The 18,469-nt window shown below is 51.7% G+C and overlaps 2 protein-coding genes across 7 annotated transcripts; one reads left to right on the top strand and one right to left on the bottom strand.

Moving 5' to 3' along the window:
• Positions 1-1,906: 1,906 nt before the first annotated feature.
• On the bottom strand, positions 1,907-8,653 carry LOC119245516 (zinc finger and SCAN domain-containing protein 31-like). Of its 3 annotated transcripts, none has more exons than XM_037511586.2 (4): positions 8,555-8,653; positions 6,555-6,965; positions 5,601-5,751; positions 1,907-4,773 (listed from the first exon to the last, which is right to left on the bottom strand). In XM_037511586.2, exons 2-4 carry the CDS (start codon positions 6,933-6,935, stop codon positions 3,998-4,000), a joined length of 1,308 nt encoding a protein of 435 aa, XP_037367483.1. In that variant the 5' UTR covers positions 6,936-6,965; positions 8,555-8,653; the 3' UTR covers positions 1,907-3,997. The 3 variants fall into 3 exon arrangements, with proteins under 3 accessions (XP_037367483.1, XP_037367482.1, XP_037367486.1); XM_037511585.2 differs by having other exon boundaries at positions 6,555-6,961; XM_037511589.2 differs by having other exon boundaries at positions 6,555-6,936.
• Positions 8,654-9,462: 809 nt separating this feature from the next.
• Positions 9,463-18,086, top strand: LOC119245515 (zinc finger protein with KRAB and SCAN domains 4-like). Of its 4 annotated transcripts, XM_054695493.1 has the most exons (5): positions 9,463-9,503; positions 13,725-14,214; positions 15,482-15,650; positions 16,971-17,074; positions 18,003-18,086. In XM_054695493.1, the coding sequence occupies exons 2-4, from the start codon at positions 13,786-13,788 to the stop codon at positions 17,024-17,026; spliced, it is 654 nt and encodes a 217-aa protein (XP_054551468.1). In that variant the 5' UTR covers positions 9,463-9,503; positions 13,725-13,785; the 3' UTR covers positions 17,027-17,074; positions 18,003-18,086. The 4 variants fall into 4 exon arrangements, with proteins under 4 accessions (XP_054551468.1, XP_037367481.2, XP_054551466.1 ...); XM_037511584.2 differs by lacking the exons at positions 16,971-17,074; positions 18,003-18,086 and having other exon boundaries at positions 13,725-14,208; positions 15,482-15,955; XM_054695491.1 differs by lacking the exons at positions 16,971-17,074; positions 18,003-18,086 and having other exon boundaries at positions 15,482-15,955.
• The last annotated feature ends 383 nt before the right edge of the window (positions 18,087-18,469 follow it).

Raw genomic sequence — 18,469 nt, 5'->3', positions numbered from 1 at the left:
TTGTTTTTAGGTAATAAGGTATCAAAGCTATATTTTTACATGTCTGTCAGAGAAACCTACGGGAATAATGACCGGTAACATGCGCTGTCTGAGATATGCTTCAAAATAGCCAGGGAGGGCCGAGTGGGTATGGATATTCCTGAAACCAGGCTGGTCCTGAGCTGCTCACTGTTAGAGGTGGGTGGTCTGTAAGGTTCCTTAACACTAGTCTTTCAACTTTTGTCAGTGCTTTATATTCTCTGTAATAGGAAACTTTAAAAAACGTAAACCTGCTGTGTCCTGCGCTTGTGCTCGGGCGGCCGCACCCGCCCCGCAGCCTGGGTCCTAACCATGCAAACGGCGCGAGTCCCAGGCGACGTCTCCCGTCGGGCAAGCCCCTCCCCGCCAAGCACTGAGCGTCGCGGCTCGCGCGATCAGCGCTACCAGCGTAGGTGGCGTCGTGGTTACCCCGAAACGGCCGCTATACCCCGCCGCGCCCGCCGCGCACTCGTGGGACTTTAGCCTGAAGCCAAGCGCACGCCCCCTCCCGCTCCAGCCCCCCGCCCCTCGGGGACCCCCGCCCCGGGCGGCACCGAGCGCCCTCCCAGGCTTTCACCGCGTGTGGAACCTGGGATCTGGGTGCCCTTGACCCCGCGGCCCCGCCCCGCGGTCACTTCCGCCGCGTCTCTAGGCAACCGGGACGCTGGCATCTCGGCGGCTTCCCGCTCTGGGTCCATCGGGACAAACAGGCAAGTAGGACTCGCCTCCTCAGCCTCCAGAAAGAAGCCCGAAGCCTGGGACCGCCCCCCCCGCCCCGGCCGACTCCACAAATGGATTTCACTTGGTGACCTGGGAGGCAGGAAGAGGCCTGGGAAGGGCTGCCTGTGTTGCCCGATCTCCTGAGATGGCGGCCCCTGACGGCTGGTCTTCCCCCGGGCACAGAGAGGGGAAGTAACTCGTCCACAGTCACACAGCCAGGTAGGAACAGCCACACGGTGCTACCAAGGAACCTGGCCCTGTCTCCCCTTCTCCAGTTCCCCCACTTTCCCAGCCTTCTGTCTAGCAGGCTGGCTGCCCCCCAAGTGCCCTCCCTCTCCAGCTCCCACACCCAATCATCACCTCACCTCAAAGAGCCCAGCCCAGCTTGGAGGACACACCCCATCACTCAAAATAATTACCCAACACCTAGGTAAGTGGCATCACTGTGCCTTCTCCATTAAGGGAGAATATCAGTTTTCCAGGTGGGAAAACAAAGTTTCCAGGCACTTAGCAGGCAAGAGCACTGGATGGAGAGTCCACCTGGTACACAGGCTCTGCCGCCTCACCTGCCCGCGACATGAGCACACTGTTCATGCTGCTGATTCGGCGAGAGTCGGCGACAGGTGCCTACTCAGGCTTCCTCTTCTAGGGTGACTGTGAGGGCAAGCCTAGCAGGGAGGCTGTCTTGATTCCATACCTTGGGCCAAATCCATCTTCCTGGAACACCCTCCTCCCAGATAGCACTGAGTGGACCCCTTCACCTCCTCCAAATCGCCACCCAAATGCTTCCAGAGTGACACTTCCCCTGGCCTCCTATGTCATGAAGCCCCTCTCCCCCAATCCTGTTCTGCTTTCTGTTCCCAAAGCACTTTGTCCTCTTCCAACACTCTTACCATTTGCTTATGGTGCCTGTTTTTCTCTCCCGCTGGGCTGCTCACTCCTGGGCACCCTGCCTCTCCACAGGGCCTGCCGGCCGAAGCTGACAGGGTACTCCCTCCCCACCCAAGCAGCCCCTACATCTCGTGGTGTGCCTCTGACCTGGGCTCTGCAAATCCCTCTGTCACGGTCATGAGGCTGAATGCAGGGAAGGGGTGGCAGCAGCTACCAGAACGCTGTGGACCAGATCAGTGAAACAGAATCTGAAAAAAAAAAAAAAAAAAAAAAAAAAAAGAACCTTGCCAGATTCTCCCTTCAGTGTGTCTTCACTGCAGGCTCCCCGTCACACATCGGGAGCCCCCCCCCCTTTTCTCCTGTTGGCCTGTTTTGTAACTGGCTTCTCTTCTGTACTTGGCCTTTTGAGGAGGTGAGAGAGGAGCGGCCTGACACGGGTTGGAGTCCACAGGGACTGCGCGGACGTTCGCGTGGAAGCCAAGTGTGCAGCCCACATGAGGACATCTCGGGGAGAGGTGCTCAGAGTGCCCAGTGCTCACAACTACGAGCAGCGTCCTGGGAGCACGTGTATGGAGGCGCAGGAACAGCCGCTCAGGCATAGTGGCTGTTCCCCAACATTTCGAAGCACTGCTTAGACTCCCCAGGTAAAAATGCGGCTGAATCTGCCTGTGTCAGAGGAGAGGGCACTGCCCTGCTCCCCAAACCTACCTGCCCACTGTACCTTAAGGCACCTCACTCTCCTCAGGTGAGGCAGGTGGAGATCCATGCAGGGAGGGCAGGCTTCAGGTGCATCCCATGAGCCAGCAGGGCATCTTATTCAAAGGCAGATTCCAGGACTCCATTCTGACCCTTTACATTAGATTCTGTATTTTAACAAGATGCCAAGTGACGTGTAGTTACTCTAAAACTCAGTATGACCCTAGATAATCTGAAAATCTAATCATTCTAGTCACAAATAAAATAACCAAGGAATTTTTTTCAGTTGTGATTCCTAAGCAAAGTCACATGGACAAATGCATATGGACACACATACATATGCAGACCCACACACCCACACATATGCGCCTTTATTTTTAAATAAACTTTGAAGACAAAGTTCTAGCATAGTATACTTTTAAGCTGAACTTTTATTTCCTGTCTTTTGAACTTTTGATTCAGCTTTTGACTGTAGAGAGAAGTATAATGAGACCATGAGCAGAGGCATTTAATGTCCCACTCAGTGCAAACACAACACAGCTCCACCTAGTCTTCAGAAGAGTATTGCCTTCATCTGTAAAGTGTACTGCACACTTACTGAGAGCTAAATGTTCAGTGCTTTACAAGTTTGAATTAGTTTAATCTTAGGTACCCTATGACAAAGGTATTGTTACCCCCTATTTTACTGATAGGGCGACTATATCATGGGGAATTTAAATAAGTTGCCCAAAGTCACACGGCTCACAAAGAGGCGGGTTTGAATACTAGGTGGTTTGGTGCCGGAGCTTGTGTGCTTAAGCCAGTGGCCTCAGCCTGCTGGTCTCCCCAAACCAGCGACAGTCAAGGTTGGAGGCACCTTTTCTTTACAGAGGCTGCTTGCAGTAGCATGGAAGACTGCTAGCTCTCCTCCAGAAGGCAGTGGCAGATAATGACAGAAAAGGCTCAGAATAAAACAGATTTTAAAGCATCGTCTTCATTATTTATCACAAAGCTGGAAATCTTAAATATGGTAATGACCTGCACTGAGAACCTGGAGTTTGATATCAAAGAGGACATAGATTTCTAAAGCATTGGGGACTACAGGTTTCACGCCATTGATAATGTGGCTTGGTTACTAAGTATGCCACCGCTTCCAGTGACAGCACCAAAGAGATCACCCATCCCATTCTTAGGAGGACCAAGATGATGACCTCCTATGGGAATGGGAATGATTCTTATTCCCAAAACTCTTAAGTATGTTTAGACTATAACTTCTACAGAAAGCAAAAAATGAAAAGCAAAAGAACACCCCAACCTCACCTCTGAGTAACCTTTGCACTTGCCCAATCTGAAACTATGCTGTCTTTTGAAATTCTGATTCAGAGTTTGACTGTAGCCTTTGAGAGTTGTTCAATATTCAGTATTAAACTCAACAACAGCCCCTGCATTCCAGTTTACTTTCGGATAAGACTTGGCCCCTATAAGGGAAATGATTAGAAATAAATCAAGGGGTAGGGAAGATGGAGGCAGCCTGACACAGGCCACATCAGTCACCCACCCCAGGATTCCAGCACCTGCTATGAAGACAACCTTCTCATTCCAAAATAAAATAAATTTGACAGGAACAAAATAAGCTCTTGAAAATCTTACTTTCCAAGAGGCCCCCACTAAAGGGTCTGGAGGATCCATGGACTCAGTCTAGTTTGGACACAGCATGGATTCTAAAATGCCTAATGAGGTTGCAGTGATGGCTGAAGGCTTTTCCACACTCATCACATTCGTAAGGTCTCTCTCCAGTGTGGCTTCTCTGATGCTTGATAAGGAGCGTTCGCCGACTGAAGCTTTTACTGCACTGACCACAATGGTAGGGCTTCTCACCTGTGTGGATTCGAAGGTGCTGAAAAAGCCCTGCATTCTGACTGAAGGCTTTGCCACACTCCTTGCAGCGATAGCGCTTCTCTCCAGTGTGAATCCTCTGATGCTGAACAAGGTATGAGCTGAGGCGGAAGGCTTTCCCACACTCTTCACATTCATATGGTTTCTCCCCTGTGTGGATTCTTCTGTGTCTAATGAGGCCATTGCTGGCACTGAAGGCTTTCCCACACTCCTTACACTGATAGGGCTTCTCTCCAGTGTGGCTCCGCTGATGTTCAATCAGGCCTGACCTCTGGCTGAAGGTCTTCCCACATTCTTCACATTCGTATGGCTTCTCCCCAGTGTGGGTTCTCTGGTGCTGAACAAGAACTGAACTTTGAGTAAAGCTTTTCCCACATTTACCACACCTATGGCGTCTCTCTCCAGGATGGTGTCCTCTCGGCTTTTCTACCCTGCTCTCAGGTTTACAAGTTTCTCTGCACTTCGAATCCAAAGGAACATCTCTTTGGAGTCTGCTATTCCCAAAATATTCCATTTCTTTTAATACTTCTTGTTTTGATGCCAACTCCCGATTTTCAGACACAGTTTTACCATCTGCAATAATAAATGGATCAAATAAGGTTATCTCTTTCCTTTATGAAGGAGTATAACTCACAGAGTGGGAAATAGAAGGATGCACATCAAACACATACTTGTAGGAATCACAGCCAATAGTGTAATATAAAGAAAGGCTGAATGTGGCTATTAAGACCAGCAGAGTAAGAGGTCACTGGCACTGCTGGAATGTGGTGGGGGTCACCCAGGGAAGGCGAGGCTCCCAGAAAGGATGTGTGGAAGGTGGCACTACAGAGTGCTTTCTACAAAGCAGGCACTGTTCTACGTGTTCCACATATAACAACTCTTTATTTTTTTTATTTTTATTTATTTTTTAAAGATTTATTTATTTATGCATACAAGAGCTGGGGTACAGGCCAGAGGTGTGAGGGGGTGAGAGGATTCACCAGAGACAGAGAAGGGAGCAGAACAGGCAGATTGACTGAAATACACTGCTGAGGGGAGCAGCAGGCAAGTCAGGAGAGGTCTGTAGGTTGCTCCCTGGATGGCTGGGGAATCGAACTCGTGCTGCAGAGGCTGCGGGCAGCTTCATAGGTTGCGTCTTAACCCCTGCGCCACCAGGGAGGCCCTATAACAACTTTTTAAATCTTCAAAAAACTCTATGACCGGAACACTATGGTTATCCCATTTTATAGATGCATAAACGGAGAGCACAGGCAGGTTATCTGACCAGCCTAATGTCATAAGAAGCACTAAATGGCTACACTTAAATTCCAACCTAGGGAATCTGGCCCCAGAGTTCGAAGTCTTAAGATAACCCAATAGAGCCACCAGAGGTCTCCTACATGGGCCATCAACATCCTTACCTTGTTCTCCAAATTTGTGGGGATCGAAGGATTCACATTTGAGCTGTGTCACCATGGCCTGAAGCTGGATGGCTGTTGAGTCCTGCTTGGCCTTCGGGTGAACCACATCTTCGGAGTGCACTTCTGAATGCCTCTGCTTATGGTCTGGGGCCTGCAGGCAGAAAGGTATGCTTGGGTTCATAAGAAAGGCCTAAAAGAGCACAAGCTAATACCAATGAGAGAGACGACAGGGAACCAGATGAAGCACTCTGTAGAGAAACCGCACAGTGGAAGGCCTGGAGTTTAACTACACATGAGCAGACGGTGAGAAAAAGAGTTGCCCACGGTCAAGTGGTGGTTTAAAATACATTGACGAGTTTTTTGATACTCCTTCCTTTAACACCTGACCTAAGTCTCCCTCCCCTGGAGTGTGAACTGTACTTAACAGCTCATTGCTATGGGATAGACTGTGTGGTAGGTGTGATGGTAAATGATCCTGACACAGATATAAGAAGCACGTGGCTTCACCCTCATCTCTCCCTTGTCTCTCTTGGGGAAGGCAGCTGACATGTTGTGAGGACCCTCATTGAGCCTGAGGCAGAAACCCATGTGGCAAAGAACTGAGACCTCCTGTAAGATGGTCAGCGAGAAGCCGAGGCCTCCAGTCAGTCACCATGCTTGAAGGCCATCCTGGAAGCAGCCCAACTGGCCCCAGTCAGGTCTGGAGATAAGCAACAGAAACTGCCTGATACCTTCACTGCAAACTTATGAGAGCGCTTCATAAGTAGTTCCCCAAGTTCTGACTCACAGAAACTGTGAGATAATAATATTTATTTTCTTAAGCCATTAAGGCTTGGGAGTGATCTGTTACACAGTGACACAGACTAGCACTTGGCCACAGCCAACCAAGCCGGGTCACCAAATGTCACCCTGCCCTCAGTGTTCATTGCCCAGGAGCCGCCATCCTCTCCTCACCTGGTTCTCTGGCTCACAGAGCTCTCGCTCCAGATCTTCAACCACAGCCACGGCCTCCTCCCCACTCTCTGGATGCTGCTCCCGCACCCAGGCCTGCAGCTCCTCGGGCAGGATGGTCAGGAACTGCTCCAGCACCAGCAGTTCCAGGATCTGCTCCTTGGTGTGGGTCTCGGGCCTCAGCCACTGGTGGCATAGCTCCCGGAGCCGGCTCAGGGCTTCTCGGGGACCAGGAGTCTCTTGGTAACAAAAGTGCCTAAAAAGTTGGCGGGAGGTCTCCTGGCCAGAAAAGCTGTCCTCTCCAAGGTAGGGGTCTTGGTCCCAGACTGTGTCATCCTCCACCTTCACAATCTTAAGGCCATCTGGTTCTTCTGTTGAAGCCATTCTGGGATGAATTTAAAAGGCTCACTCTAGCTTGGGGTGAAAGGGTAACTGAGTTAAGATTCCCTGACTTAGTTTTCTTTAGGAAGATACAACTGATGGCAAATATTATGTATTAATGTACAAAATGATGTTCTGGAGGAAAAAAAGCAGAGTATAGAACAACAAATATCACACTATCATTTATGATAATAAAAGAAGGTGGAAGATTTCATGTATATATTTACAAACTGGAGAAAGGGTAAGGCAGGATATACTCATGGCCCCAATTCTTCCCTGTTCTGTGCAGCCATGTACTTGGCAGTGCCCTCCCTCTGAGATCAGATCTGGTCAGTGTGACACTAGAGTGTGACACAGAGGGTAAAAAAGTGCTTGCAAGATGGAGCCCGCTCGCCCTTGCCCCTATGGTTGCCAGGAGGAGGCCTGTTGGCTTTCAGATGGTAAGACACAAGACAGAACCACATCATCCCACTGAGTAGATGAGATCATCCTCAGCCAACTACCCCTTGAAACATGCAGAGCTGCTGGGCAGCCCCGCTTGGTCAGCTAAACCCCACAGATCCAAGTGCGGGGTAGATGTTTACCACTCCACGCCGCCACCAAGTCCTGCGTTTGTTACAGCACAGTCTACGGCAAGAGAAGGGTGGCCACTGAGGAGGGACCAGGTAAAACTACAGGACAAGAAAGGAAACTTTTCACAGACTACCCTCAGTACTTTTCCTGACTGTTGTACCTTTTGAAATAAAGTATTGATTCCAAGAAAAAAAAAAAAACAACGAAGTGATTTCACAGATGGGTAGATAGTCAATATATAGTAACTTTAGGTGAAGAACAGGACATACAAAACCAGTTAAAATATCAAATGATGAGTGCTATAATAGAGGCTTCAACTGCATATCCAGGGAGCAAAGAGCAGGAAAAAATCAGTCCTAGGTATGGGGCCAAAAAAGAATGACTTAGAATCAGGGACATTGAGTTGGACCACGTTAGTGAACATTATCTGCTATATGCTGTGGTGTTTCCCAAAGGTGACGTTAAAGAACTCACTCCATTCACACATGAGATGAGATAGAGTACTTGCCTGTTCCCTTTTAGGAAATCAGCTATCACCAAATTGCACAACATTGGAAAAAAAAAAAAAAATCAGGGAATGTAACTGAATTAACCGGGTCAATACAATATTGAAGAAAGGTACATCCATAAATCTGTGGCAAGTCCCAATGTTGAGTCTTCCAGGCCTTTTGTTATAAGGTGTCTAGAGCTAGAGATGCTCATAACAGAACTATTTAGAGCTTAGGGGTGACAAGTCATGATGCTGCGATTCGCAAATATTAAGAAAATAAATGGATGCGACAAATACTGCGTACTTTGAACACTAGTTAAATTAAAGTGATAGGCTTATTGGCAAAACGCCAGACCCGCAGTAGGACGCCCTCTGGTACCGCCTCACCTCCGGCTCCTTATAAAGGTCCGCCCCCTCCAGGGGTCTCCCCAAGACCCCAACAGGGGCAGGGGCGGGACCTCCCACTCCCTCGCCCGTGTCCGGGCGCCATGAATGCGCAGAAGACCCCGCCACGCCAACCCCACGGCGTGGCGGGTCGGGACCATGGTCTGACACTCACCTCCAGGGTTCAGGCCGCTCGAGACCCGTAGCGGCATCCAATCACCCCGACAACCGACAAACCACAAAGGCCGGAAGTGCGTCACCGTCCTGAGCCCAGTCGCCCAGCAAGCCCTGCCCCTCTAGGCGCCCTCTGGTCCTCTCTAGGAGCTCCGGAGGCCGCTGCGTCTTGGTGTCCACCTCGTTCCCAAGCTCGGAGCCCGAAGTCGGCCAGAATGGGCGCGAGGGCAGAGGATTTGTGGCCTCGGGAGTCTGGTGGTCACAGAAACGCTGAACGTCAGGGCTGGAAGGGCCTGTCCCCACCTCACCCATTCCTTCCCGAATCCGTCCTCTTGCCCTGGCGTCTCCTTCCACAAAGGGGAGGTGGGGGTGGGGGGCAGGCGGTGAGAGCGCGAAGGTCTGCGGCTGCTGCTCGCTTTTTACTCTCCAAGTTTTGTTTTCTGGCCTCTCCGAGTCTGGGAGACGTGGGCATGTACACTACGTAAAAGGTGATTTGCTTGTGAACTGAAATCAGACCGCGGGTGTTTGTAAATCTATTAGGCTGGTCCCTGGGACGTGGTAGATGCCGTGACCAGAACTAGGCAATAAACGTACGTGCTAGGCGGGATTAGTGGCTGGAAAGCGAGGAATATTGGAGCAGGACAGAAGCAGTAGGAATGTCAGCGTAGAAGGGTTTCTGACTTCACACGAAAATATCATTTGAATCCTTTGTACTTCCTTCGATTCGCAAATGAGGCCAGGGGAGCTCGAGTCTGCACCCCGCTTTCTCGGGCGTCCCTGCTGGGAAATGCGCGTTCGAAGGCGGCCCTCCGGACGGGGGCGGGGCCGCGCGGGGAGGAGCAGACGAGCGAGCGCGGGGGGCGGCTAGAGAGGCCGGAAGTCGCCCGGCGCCGCCCCGCCCCGCCCCGCCCCGCCGGAGTTGCTAGGTTCCGGAACTCGGGGAGCGCGTGGTGAGTCGGGTCACGCTTTGGGTGCCGAGTCCCTGGTGCGGGTTAAGATCTCCTTTGGTAACTCTCCTCCACCTGTTGCGCCGTTCTTTTGTCCCCGCGTTCGTGTGTGTGTGTGTGTGGGGTGTGTGGGGGGTGTGGGGTGGGGTGTGGGGGTGTATGTGGGAGAGGGTGGGGGTGGGGTGGGAATGTGTATGGGATTTCTTTAGGAAGTTTACATAACTCGGTGGTACTGGAGGCGGCCTGGACTTCGGAGTCATACTCCGTGGTTTGATTCTTGCCACTGATTCTTAGCCACGTGACTTTTGGCCAGTCCTTAACCTCTCTGGGCGTCATTTTATCGTTTCACAAAATGGGCTCGTGCTGTCACTTCATTGGCTATTTTGTGAGGTTTAAATGACTTAATATGCATAAAGGCACTTAAAATGGCAGAGCACAGGGTAAACCAATTTAGGGATTTTCTATTATTGCTACTGTTGTTAGCATTATTTCTTGATGACGTATCATCTTTAGTGAGCGATCTCGGGAACCGGCTTTTCTTACTATTTCTTTGAGTGTTAGTGTCATTCCTCAATTATCTTTATAATGAACGGTTTCTATCACTTAGGAGAGAAATCTAAGCTATTCTGAAGAAGAGCCTATCCCAAAGCAGAGGCCCAAATTGCTTTGTGTTGTGTGCTGTGCTCTTCAGACTCCCAAGACCCTAAGACTTGGGGATGCCTTTTCCTTGGTTGCCTAGATTTACCAGGAGCAAGAAAGGCTTTTATGCATTGAAGATGGTCTGGGGCCCTTGGTGTCCAGAAGAAACCTTGGGTCTTCCTCAGTGCTGGACAGCTGACAGTTTTTTGAGCCTCCAGAAAGGTCCTTATTCCGAGCCTGAGTGGGTATCAGATACATATGCAACTTCTATTTTTCTTTTTTTTAAGATTTATTTATTTATTTATTTATACAAGCATTGGGTACAGTCAGAAGCGGGGGAGGGTGAGAGAATTCACCAGAGCCAGAGCGGGGAGCAGAGCAGGCAGAAGGACCGAAGTACACTGCTGAGGGGAGCAGCGGGAGGCAGGAGAGGTCTGCGCACCATGTGGGACCCTCCTCCGGTGGCTGGGGAGCAGCGGGAATTGAACCGATGCTGCAGAGGCTGCGGGCAGCTTCGCAACCCAGCGCTCAACCGCTGCACCACCTGGGAGGCCCTGCAACTTCTATTTTTCTATTTGTCACAATGAATAGTGGAAATGGAGTTCGTACTGACAGCTTTCGTTCCACTCCCACATTCTGGGGTTCACTCTAGATTTCCCCTTTCCATATTTTAACTCTTTTCCACAATGATGAGAACAAAGATGAACAATCGTTGATATATTTACTTATTTGATCAGCTCTTCCAGTTTGGAACTGATCTCCCAGTTCAACACCTCTCATTCTGCTCAGCTGGAGCCTGAACGCTGTTGCCTGACCTAAAGGTGTCAGGTGTTCCCACTACAGGTGGGAACTCTGTACAGGTTGGGGCCCACTACAGGTGCCCCAAAGATGGCAGGTGCTGAAAATTGAATGGAGTCTGTAGCACAGATGGTGGTGGTGTATTCGTGTGCATTTCCTGCCATAGTTATCAAGTGCTCTCGTTCCAGTGCGGCAAGTCAGAGATGAAAGTGAGACTATCCAGTGGGTGATGTATCCTGCTGGGGAGGGGGGCAGATGGGTGCTGGGGAAGAGCCCAGTTTGGTTTGGGATGTGTTGATTTTGACTTGTTTATAAGATTTTAGATAGAACTGTCTGGGAGGAAGCCCTGGAGAGGGGCCAGCAGTCTTCAGTCCTGGAAATGAGAATTAAAATTTAGTAAACACTAAAGACAGCTTTGAGGAAGAAGGTAGGCAGAGAAAAAGGACAAGAAGAAAGACCAGAGCCTCCCCGGTGGCGCAGCGATTGAGCGCTGGGTTGCAAAGCTGCCACGCGGCCTCCGCAGCACCGGTTCAATCCCCCGGCTGCTCTCCAGCCACCAGAGGAGGGTCCCACATGGCGCGCAGACCTCTCCTGCTGCCCGCTGCTCCCTCAGCAGTGTACTTCGGTCCTTCTGCCTGCTCTGCTCCCCACTCTGGCTCTGGTGGATTCTCTCACCCTCCCGCGCTTCTGACTGTACCCAGTGCTTGTATAAATAAATAAATAAATCTTTAAAAAAGAAAGACCAGAGAATCATACCATTGCTGCTAGTTACATTGTACTCCCCACAGCCAGGCTGCATGGTGAGAACTTAATATACAAATTTACTGGATCCTCACAGCGTCCCATCTGCTGTCACTGTCCCTGTCAAAGGTGCGAAGCCTTGAGTAGCTTACCAGGCCACCCAGTGCATTAGTCATGAAGCCCAGGACGGTGACTTGAGAGTCTGTACCTACCCTACTGTGAGAGGGGCTTAAGAAACAGGAGGGCAAAGCAGGAGAGAAGGGGGCCCTTTCATCTAGGGACAAGACCATTTCGGAAAGTGGACAGCAGTATCCACTGCCTGAGAGGAAGCCATGGGGACCGGAAGTTGGGAGGAGGCGTGTGTGGTGAATTCTGCCGGAGCCCATGTGGCTACTGGCCGTGCTCAGTGTGCGGAGGGTAGTGGGGGTGAGGCGAGAGTTGGGGTCCCCTGGACTTCCTTTCAGGAAGCTTGGCCTTGAAGGGGAGGAGAGCCTTGGAGTGAGGGGGTGGACAGGACCAGGAGCTTTCTGCAGGCTGAGATGTGGTGATGTTTTCTGCTTCTTTCATGTTTTTGAGGCAGAAGGTACGGATCCCCCTCAGCTCAAAGCTCAGAGGCCTGGGGAGGCTTCCTTTCATCTGGATATGAATGGTTTTGGGTTTTTTTTTAAAGATTTATTTATTTATTTATACAAGCACTGGGTACAGTCAGAAGTGTGGAAGGGTGAGAGAATTCACCAGAGCCAGAGAGGGGAGCAGAGCAGGCAGAAGGACCAAAGTACACTGCTGAGGGGAGCAGCGGGCGGCAGGAGAGGTCTGCATGCCATGTGGGACCCTCCCCGGCGGCTGGGGATTGAACTGATGCTGCAGAGGCTGCGGGCAGTTTCGCAGCCCAGCGCTCAACCTCTGCGCCACCAGGGGATGCCCCATGAATGGTTTTTTTTTTTTTTTTTTTTTAAGAGGCATGTATTTTTATTTATGTATTTATTTATTTATTTGTTTGTTTATACATGCATTGGGTACAGTCAGAAGCGCGGGAGGGTGAGAGAATTCACCAGAGCCAGAGCAGGGAGCAGAGCAGGCAGAAGGACCGAAGTACACTGCTGAGGGGAGCAGCGGGCGGCAGGAGAGGTCTGCGCGCCATGTGGGACCCTCCTGTGGTGGCCGGGGAGCAGCCGGGGATCGAACCAGCGCCGCAGAGGCCGCGGGCAGCTTCGCAACCCAGCGCTCAACCGCTGCGCCACCGGGGAGGCCCCCCATGAATGGTTTTTGATGTGAGTTTTGGGACAAGCCTCACATCAGAGCAAACTGGGAGCCTCACCCACCAGGTGTCCAGGCCTTAAAAATGTTCAGTCTGATTCCTCTCATCCCGGGCCTGCTGTCCTGTCTTTCCCCCTCCCTCATTGCAGTGCCTTCTGAGTGGTTAAGGACCTGCTGTTCATGTCTATTGCTGCCAGACAGCTTACCACAAATTCATTAGCTTAAAACAAGCTCTTTCTTATATCCCAGTTTGTGGGTCAGAAGGCCAGGCCAGCTCAGCTGAGTTCTCAGCTGTGGGTTAAAGTCAAGGCGTTGGCCCGGCGGGCTCTGGCCTGGAGGCACTGGGGAGGGGGAGCTGACAAGCTCATTGTGGTTGTTCGTAGAAATCAGTTCTCTGCAGTCAGTCCAGGCATGGGCCGCCACCTCATGCTGAGAGTCCTGAGGGGTAAGGCAGGGATCTTGGGGTCACTCAGAAGTGGGTGAGACATGGAGACGGCCCTCAAAGACTGAGGTGTTTCCTCTGACACAGCTGCCTGCAATTTCTCTCCTGACTAGCCTGGACATCTGGGGGTACGCTGCGTGTAGCCGGGCCCAGGCCCATGGTATCTGTGGTGGGAGTTTGTTGAGGGCAGCAAGTTTGGAGTCATGTTAAAGATGAAGCTGCAGAGGCACTTAAAGGCAAGGATGAAATCTTTGCAGCTGCTCCCCAGCGTTGTCCATGGGCTCCTGGGTAGACGAGGAGGGAACTGCTTGAGATTTCACTGGTTAATCGTGATTTCCCACTTCTAGGAATCTTCTGCAGAAATATAGCACCCAGCTGGAGTGAGACTGAGCACTGCCTTGGCCCAGGATGGCCAGAGAACTCCAGGAAGGCACAGGCCTGGATGCCCAGTGTGCACAGGACGCGATGGGGTTCCTGATCATAAAGGGGGAGGAGGAAGAAGCCGCTGCCTTAGCAGAGATGGCTGCTTTAGGAGGCGGCCTCCCTCCTGGTCCTGAGCGCTCCCGCCAGCGCTTTCGAGGGTTCAGCTACCCTGAGGCCGAGGGCCCCCGTGAGGCGCTGAGCCAGCTTCGGGAGCTCTGCCGACGGTGGCTGCAGCCCGAGACGCACAGCAAGGAGCAGATCCTGGAGCTGCTGGTGCTGGAGCAGTTCCTGACCATCCTCCCCGGGGAGCTGCAGTGCTGGGTGCGGGAGCAGCACCCCGAGAGCGGGGAGGAGGCGGTGCTGCTGCTGGAGCATCTGGAGAGCCAGCTGGGCCCGCCCAGGCCGCAGGTAGAGGCAGGTGTAGTGTCTGGCAGCGGGTCTGCCCCTTCCTAAGCCTCCGGGTCCCATGGAGGCAGTGCCTCGTGATCCAGAAGTTTTCAGGCTCTCTTGGGCAGCAAGGTGGAGGCCCCGGACCCTGTGTCATAATAGCATTTTCCAACACACAAAGGAAAGTACAAAGGGTTATGGGGAAACTTAGTTATATTGAGATATGGTTAGCAAAGCACTAGGCAAATCTGTGATAAAGTCACATGCTTTTTGAAATGAATGCAGGAAAGAGTAAGAGCTCGGGACTGGCCTAATCCCTGGGGTGTCAGAGTGGTGAGTGACTGATGGTATTTGCCTGGCTGCCATGTGTCAGGAAAACATCTGCAGTTTCTATTGCTGACAGAGTTCTGGGTGTGCTTACGCCACATTGTTTGTTGTTTCCACTCCTAAAGGAAGGAAATACTCAATCTTTTGAGAGCCTAGTAAAAATAGTTTTTCTATAATTCATAATCAGTAGTTCATTTTGGGGGAAATCACAGGTTCAAAACCTCTGGTGGAAAGTGAGCTTTCACGCGCATCTTCTTGCCTGTCTGTGGGAGTGTTCCCCCTTTGCGTTAGCTTTGCCCTGCGCTCTATCCTTCAGAGGCCCTGTGGCCAGAGACCCCTAACCCACAGTCAGGAGGTCAGGTGCTCAACTCAGATCCACCACACCCAGCCTGCAACAGCGCCAAGTTGTGTCAGGTCTTAGCACCAGGCTCTTCATTCTTTCCAGAGGACGTGGGGAACTCCGAGCCACCCTTGAGAAAGGACCTTAAATGTTATAATTTCACTATTAAGATCTGGAAGGAAAACTGAATTTTATAAGGATGTACCATATGTCACGGCCTGCGTTGTGAAACTCCCCAAGCCCATTAAGCTAGAAGTTAATATCCTCAATTTTCAGGTAAGGAAAGATCTCAGTATTCCTGAGAACTGAGCGCCAATTCCCAGAGTTTCCATAAAAGCGCAGTGTGTGAGAAGGGAGCAGAGTGATGGCTGGGAGCGTGGGCCCTGGAGCCCTTCTGCTTGAGCCTCATCCTGGCATGCAGGTCCTGGCATACAGTGTACTAGCTGGAGAGCTTGGATCCCCTGCTGAAGCTCTATGCCTCAGTTTCCCCACTACTAAAATGGGGATAATTGTACTAGCTTGAAGGTTGTTATCTGTTAAATAAGATAATCTTTTAGTGGAAACAGTGCCAGGTGCACTGCAATGTTTGATGAATACATGGAAATAACAGTTAATGGTGACTTCCAGGTCCCCGACAGTCACCAGGGGCAAGAGCTGCTACATTGCGAGATGGCCATGTGGACACCATCTCGAGGGTCCCAGAGTGGCCAGTTCCAGTCGGCGAAGGCTCTGCTCGAGTATGAACCTCTGGGATCCCAGCCCTTACCACATGGAAGTGAGGAGGACCTTCTGGGCAGTGAGTTCCTCATGCCTCATCCAGCGTTATTTAAGGGGCGGGCCCCTAACAGATCCATTGACAGTTCTTTTATAACCCCGTCACTGATGGACTTACACTGAGATGGAAAGTAAAAGACAAATTTCAAACAGTGGTGGAACACTTTCCCAACCAAGACCGGACAAAAATTAGCTGTGTTTTTTTTTTAAAGATTTATTTATTTATGCATGTAAGAGCTGGGGTACAGGCCAGATGTGTGGTGCGTGAGAGGAGTCACCAGAGAGAGTGGGGAGCAGAACAGGCAGATCTACTGAATATACTGCTGAGGGGAGCAGCAGGGAGACAGGTCTGCTGCGCCATGTGGGTAGCTCCCTGGCTGGGGATTGAATTTGTGTTGCAGTGGCTGGTGATAGCTTGAAAGCTCTGTCTTTAACCCCTGCACCACCAGGGAGGCCCCAACAAAAATAAGTTTTAAAAAAATTTGGGTTTGGAAAGAATTGGTTCTCCAGCATGTAACACAGATTATGGCGGCCTCCTGCATGCAGTCCGCGCCGGCAGTGACCCAAGTCCTGCTGCTGTGCAGCCCTGCATCCTGCAGGGAGATGCAGATGGACACACTCATAGTACAGCCTTAGGCGGTGGTGTCAGGGAGGACAGAATCTGTCAAGCCAGTCAGAAGAGCCACAGATGGGAGGATTATTGCTAATTAAGAGTATCAATCTCCCAAGCCCTAGAGCTGTTGTTAATAACACGAAACTCCCCCCACAGGATGTGGCTGTACATGTCCTAAGCAGGTGCGCAGACCAAGACCCACCGCAAGGACACAGCAGCCACATGTAATCTTTATTTCCCAGTCAAGAAGAGTCTGGCCCACATACACTGTTTCATGCCCCTTTCGGAGTTTGTTGCCTATAGGGAACCCCGAAATGTCCTTTTACTTTCTCTATTGAATCTGAGCAAGTTCCATAACCAGACACCCGTGGCTGCCTTCCTAAATCAGCCCTGTCTGACTCTTCGTTTTTCAAAACCACAGCAGAATGCCCCCAACAGCTAAAAACATTTTAGCCAAAATTTAGCAAAGTCCAAAGGCTCTTCAGATGAGAAGCTTGTTTTATGTGGCTCCCATGATATATCTGACCAAGGATCCTGCCTTGGTGTGTGGCTCCGTGTCTGCAGAGCACGCACCTCTCAGGGCTGGAGCTGCAGGGAGTCAGGTTTAGGGAGGGAGCACACTCTATAAATTTCTTGCAGGAATTTATATTCCAGTTTTTGAACTTGGACTCCACAGGGCAGAGAGGCCGAATGCCAGGGCAGATCTCACCCAGAGATTTTCCTCCTTAGTTCTCCAGGTTCCTGGACTTGCCCCAGATGGACACAGCTGGACTCGCCTCAGGTGAACTTCTGCCGGGATGCAAGGCAGGACTGCGACAGCCTGGTCTCCCCCGGTAAGGCGGGCCCTGCTCTCTCGTGCTTTCTGATGTCCTCTGGGTATTCATGCCTCCTGGGCTGCTAGAAGCTATTGCAGTTTTCACTGGGTTCAGAACAGTTTCTGAAGTGCAGAGATTAACCAGTCTGTGACTAGCTTTGTAACCATTGAGTCTCACTTCTGCTCGTCTCTCCTCCCAGCATTCCTGACGGTTGAGGGGTCAGTGAAGCAGATCCAGCTCATAGGAGATGTGGGTCTGGTGCATAGTAGGTGCCCGTGCTTGTCCACTCCCTTTCTGCGGCCGGCCTGACAGTGCACATTGCGGGGTCTCCTCGGGGAATGTTGGTGGGCGACAGTGTGTAGCTGACGGTCACCTCGGTTCCCAAGCGCGGTGTTGGAGCTCAGCGAGGAGGGCGTACACACAGGTCACCAACTGAGGTCTGGGGTCACACAGCCCCCTGGGCCCAGTGGGCCCTCCCGCTTAGGCTGTCCCCACCAAAGCCCGTTGTTTGGGGACCCACCTGACTGGGACAAGAGCAAGGGTGGCAGTCTTTGGCACTGGTGAACACTCAGTCCTGGGTGTTCACTTGGCTGTTGCTTCCAGAACACTCCAGAAGTCCCTCCACTTGCCTTGTTCACTGTGATCTTGCCAGTCCTTCAGTGTGGAATCTGGGGACATGGGCTGCCTCCCGTCTTAGAGCTCAGAGCCTCTGAGTGTCTGCCCAGCACAGACTCGGTCCTCCCTCCCCCACTCCACTCTCTCCTTCCCACTTTGCACCTTTATTCTCAGGCCTCCTTCTTCCCCAGCACCCCATTCTCACTCCTTACTCCTCTCCTTGTTCCTGCCTGAAACCCTCCCCATTGGCATCCATGACCTCTGTCCACTGCCTCCCTGGCCCTCACCAAGGGCCGTCCCGGGACGTGGTGACAGCTGCTGCCATTTGTAGTTTCAGGTGGGGACGTGTGCACTAAGCTAAGGGGCTCACCTGGGGACGAGGACCCACTGGAGCAGGAGGCCGGCCAGAGCCTGTGCCCCCAGGGGGAGCCGCGGGCCAGATGTCTCCCTGCGCAGAAGTTGGTGAAAAAGAGGGCGGGTTCCAAAGAAGGCAGAAACGTGCCCTTGGGAGCAGGCGGCGCATTTTGCCACGAGTGTTGGCAAGACTTTGCTCAGAGCTCGGGGCTGAGTAAGCACAGGCGGATCCACACCGGGGAGAGGCCCCTATGAGTGCGAGTACTGCGGGACAAAGACCTTCATTGTGGAAGCCTCGGCCCTGGTCATCCCTCAGCACGTCCACACGGGAGAGAAGCCCTACTGGTGTGAGGCTGACTGTGGGAAGACCTTCATCCGGCGCTGGGACCTGGTCATCCATCAGCGCGTCCACACGGGAGAGAAGCCCTATGAGTGTGAGGACTG

Source organism: Talpa occidentalis, unplaced genomic scaffold (assembly GCF_014898055.3).
Source record: "Talpa occidentalis isolate TD23 unplaced genomic scaffold, MPIMG_talOcc4v2.1 talOcc4.1477, whole genome shotgun sequence".
In the NCBI taxonomy this organism is placed as follows: domain Eukaryota; kingdom Metazoa; phylum Chordata; class Mammalia; order Eulipotyphla; family Talpidae; genus Talpa; species Talpa occidentalis.
Note: the sequence above shows the minus strand (reverse complement) of the source record. Positions and strands in the feature narration are given on the sequence as shown.

What these genes read in the sequence shown, in the direction of transcription:
- LOC119245515 (XM_054695491.1), top strand. Translation starts at nt 13,786, where the DNA reads ATGGCCAGAGAACTCCAGGAAGGCACAGGCCTGGATGCCCAGTGTGCA. An exon ending in CGCCCAGGCCGCAGGTAGAG is followed by an intron (nt 14,215 to 15,481) that starts GCAGGTGTAGTG and finishes GGTGACTTCCAG; the next exon opens with GTCCCCGACAGTCACCAGGG.
- LOC119245516 (XM_037511586.2), bottom strand. Translation starts at nt 6,935, where the DNA reads ATGGCTTCAACAGAAGAACCAGATGGCCTTAAGATTGTGAAGGTGGAG. An exon ending in TCTGTGAGCCAGAGAACCAG is followed by an intron (nt 5,752 to 6,554) that starts GTGAGGAGAGGA and finishes TTCTGCCTGCAG; the next exon opens with GCCCCAGACCATAAGCAGAG. An exon ending in CCACAAATTTGGAGAACAAG is followed by an intron (nt 4,774 to 5,600) that starts GTAAGGATGTTG and finishes TTATTATTGCAG; the next exon opens with ATGGTAAAACTGTGTCTGAA.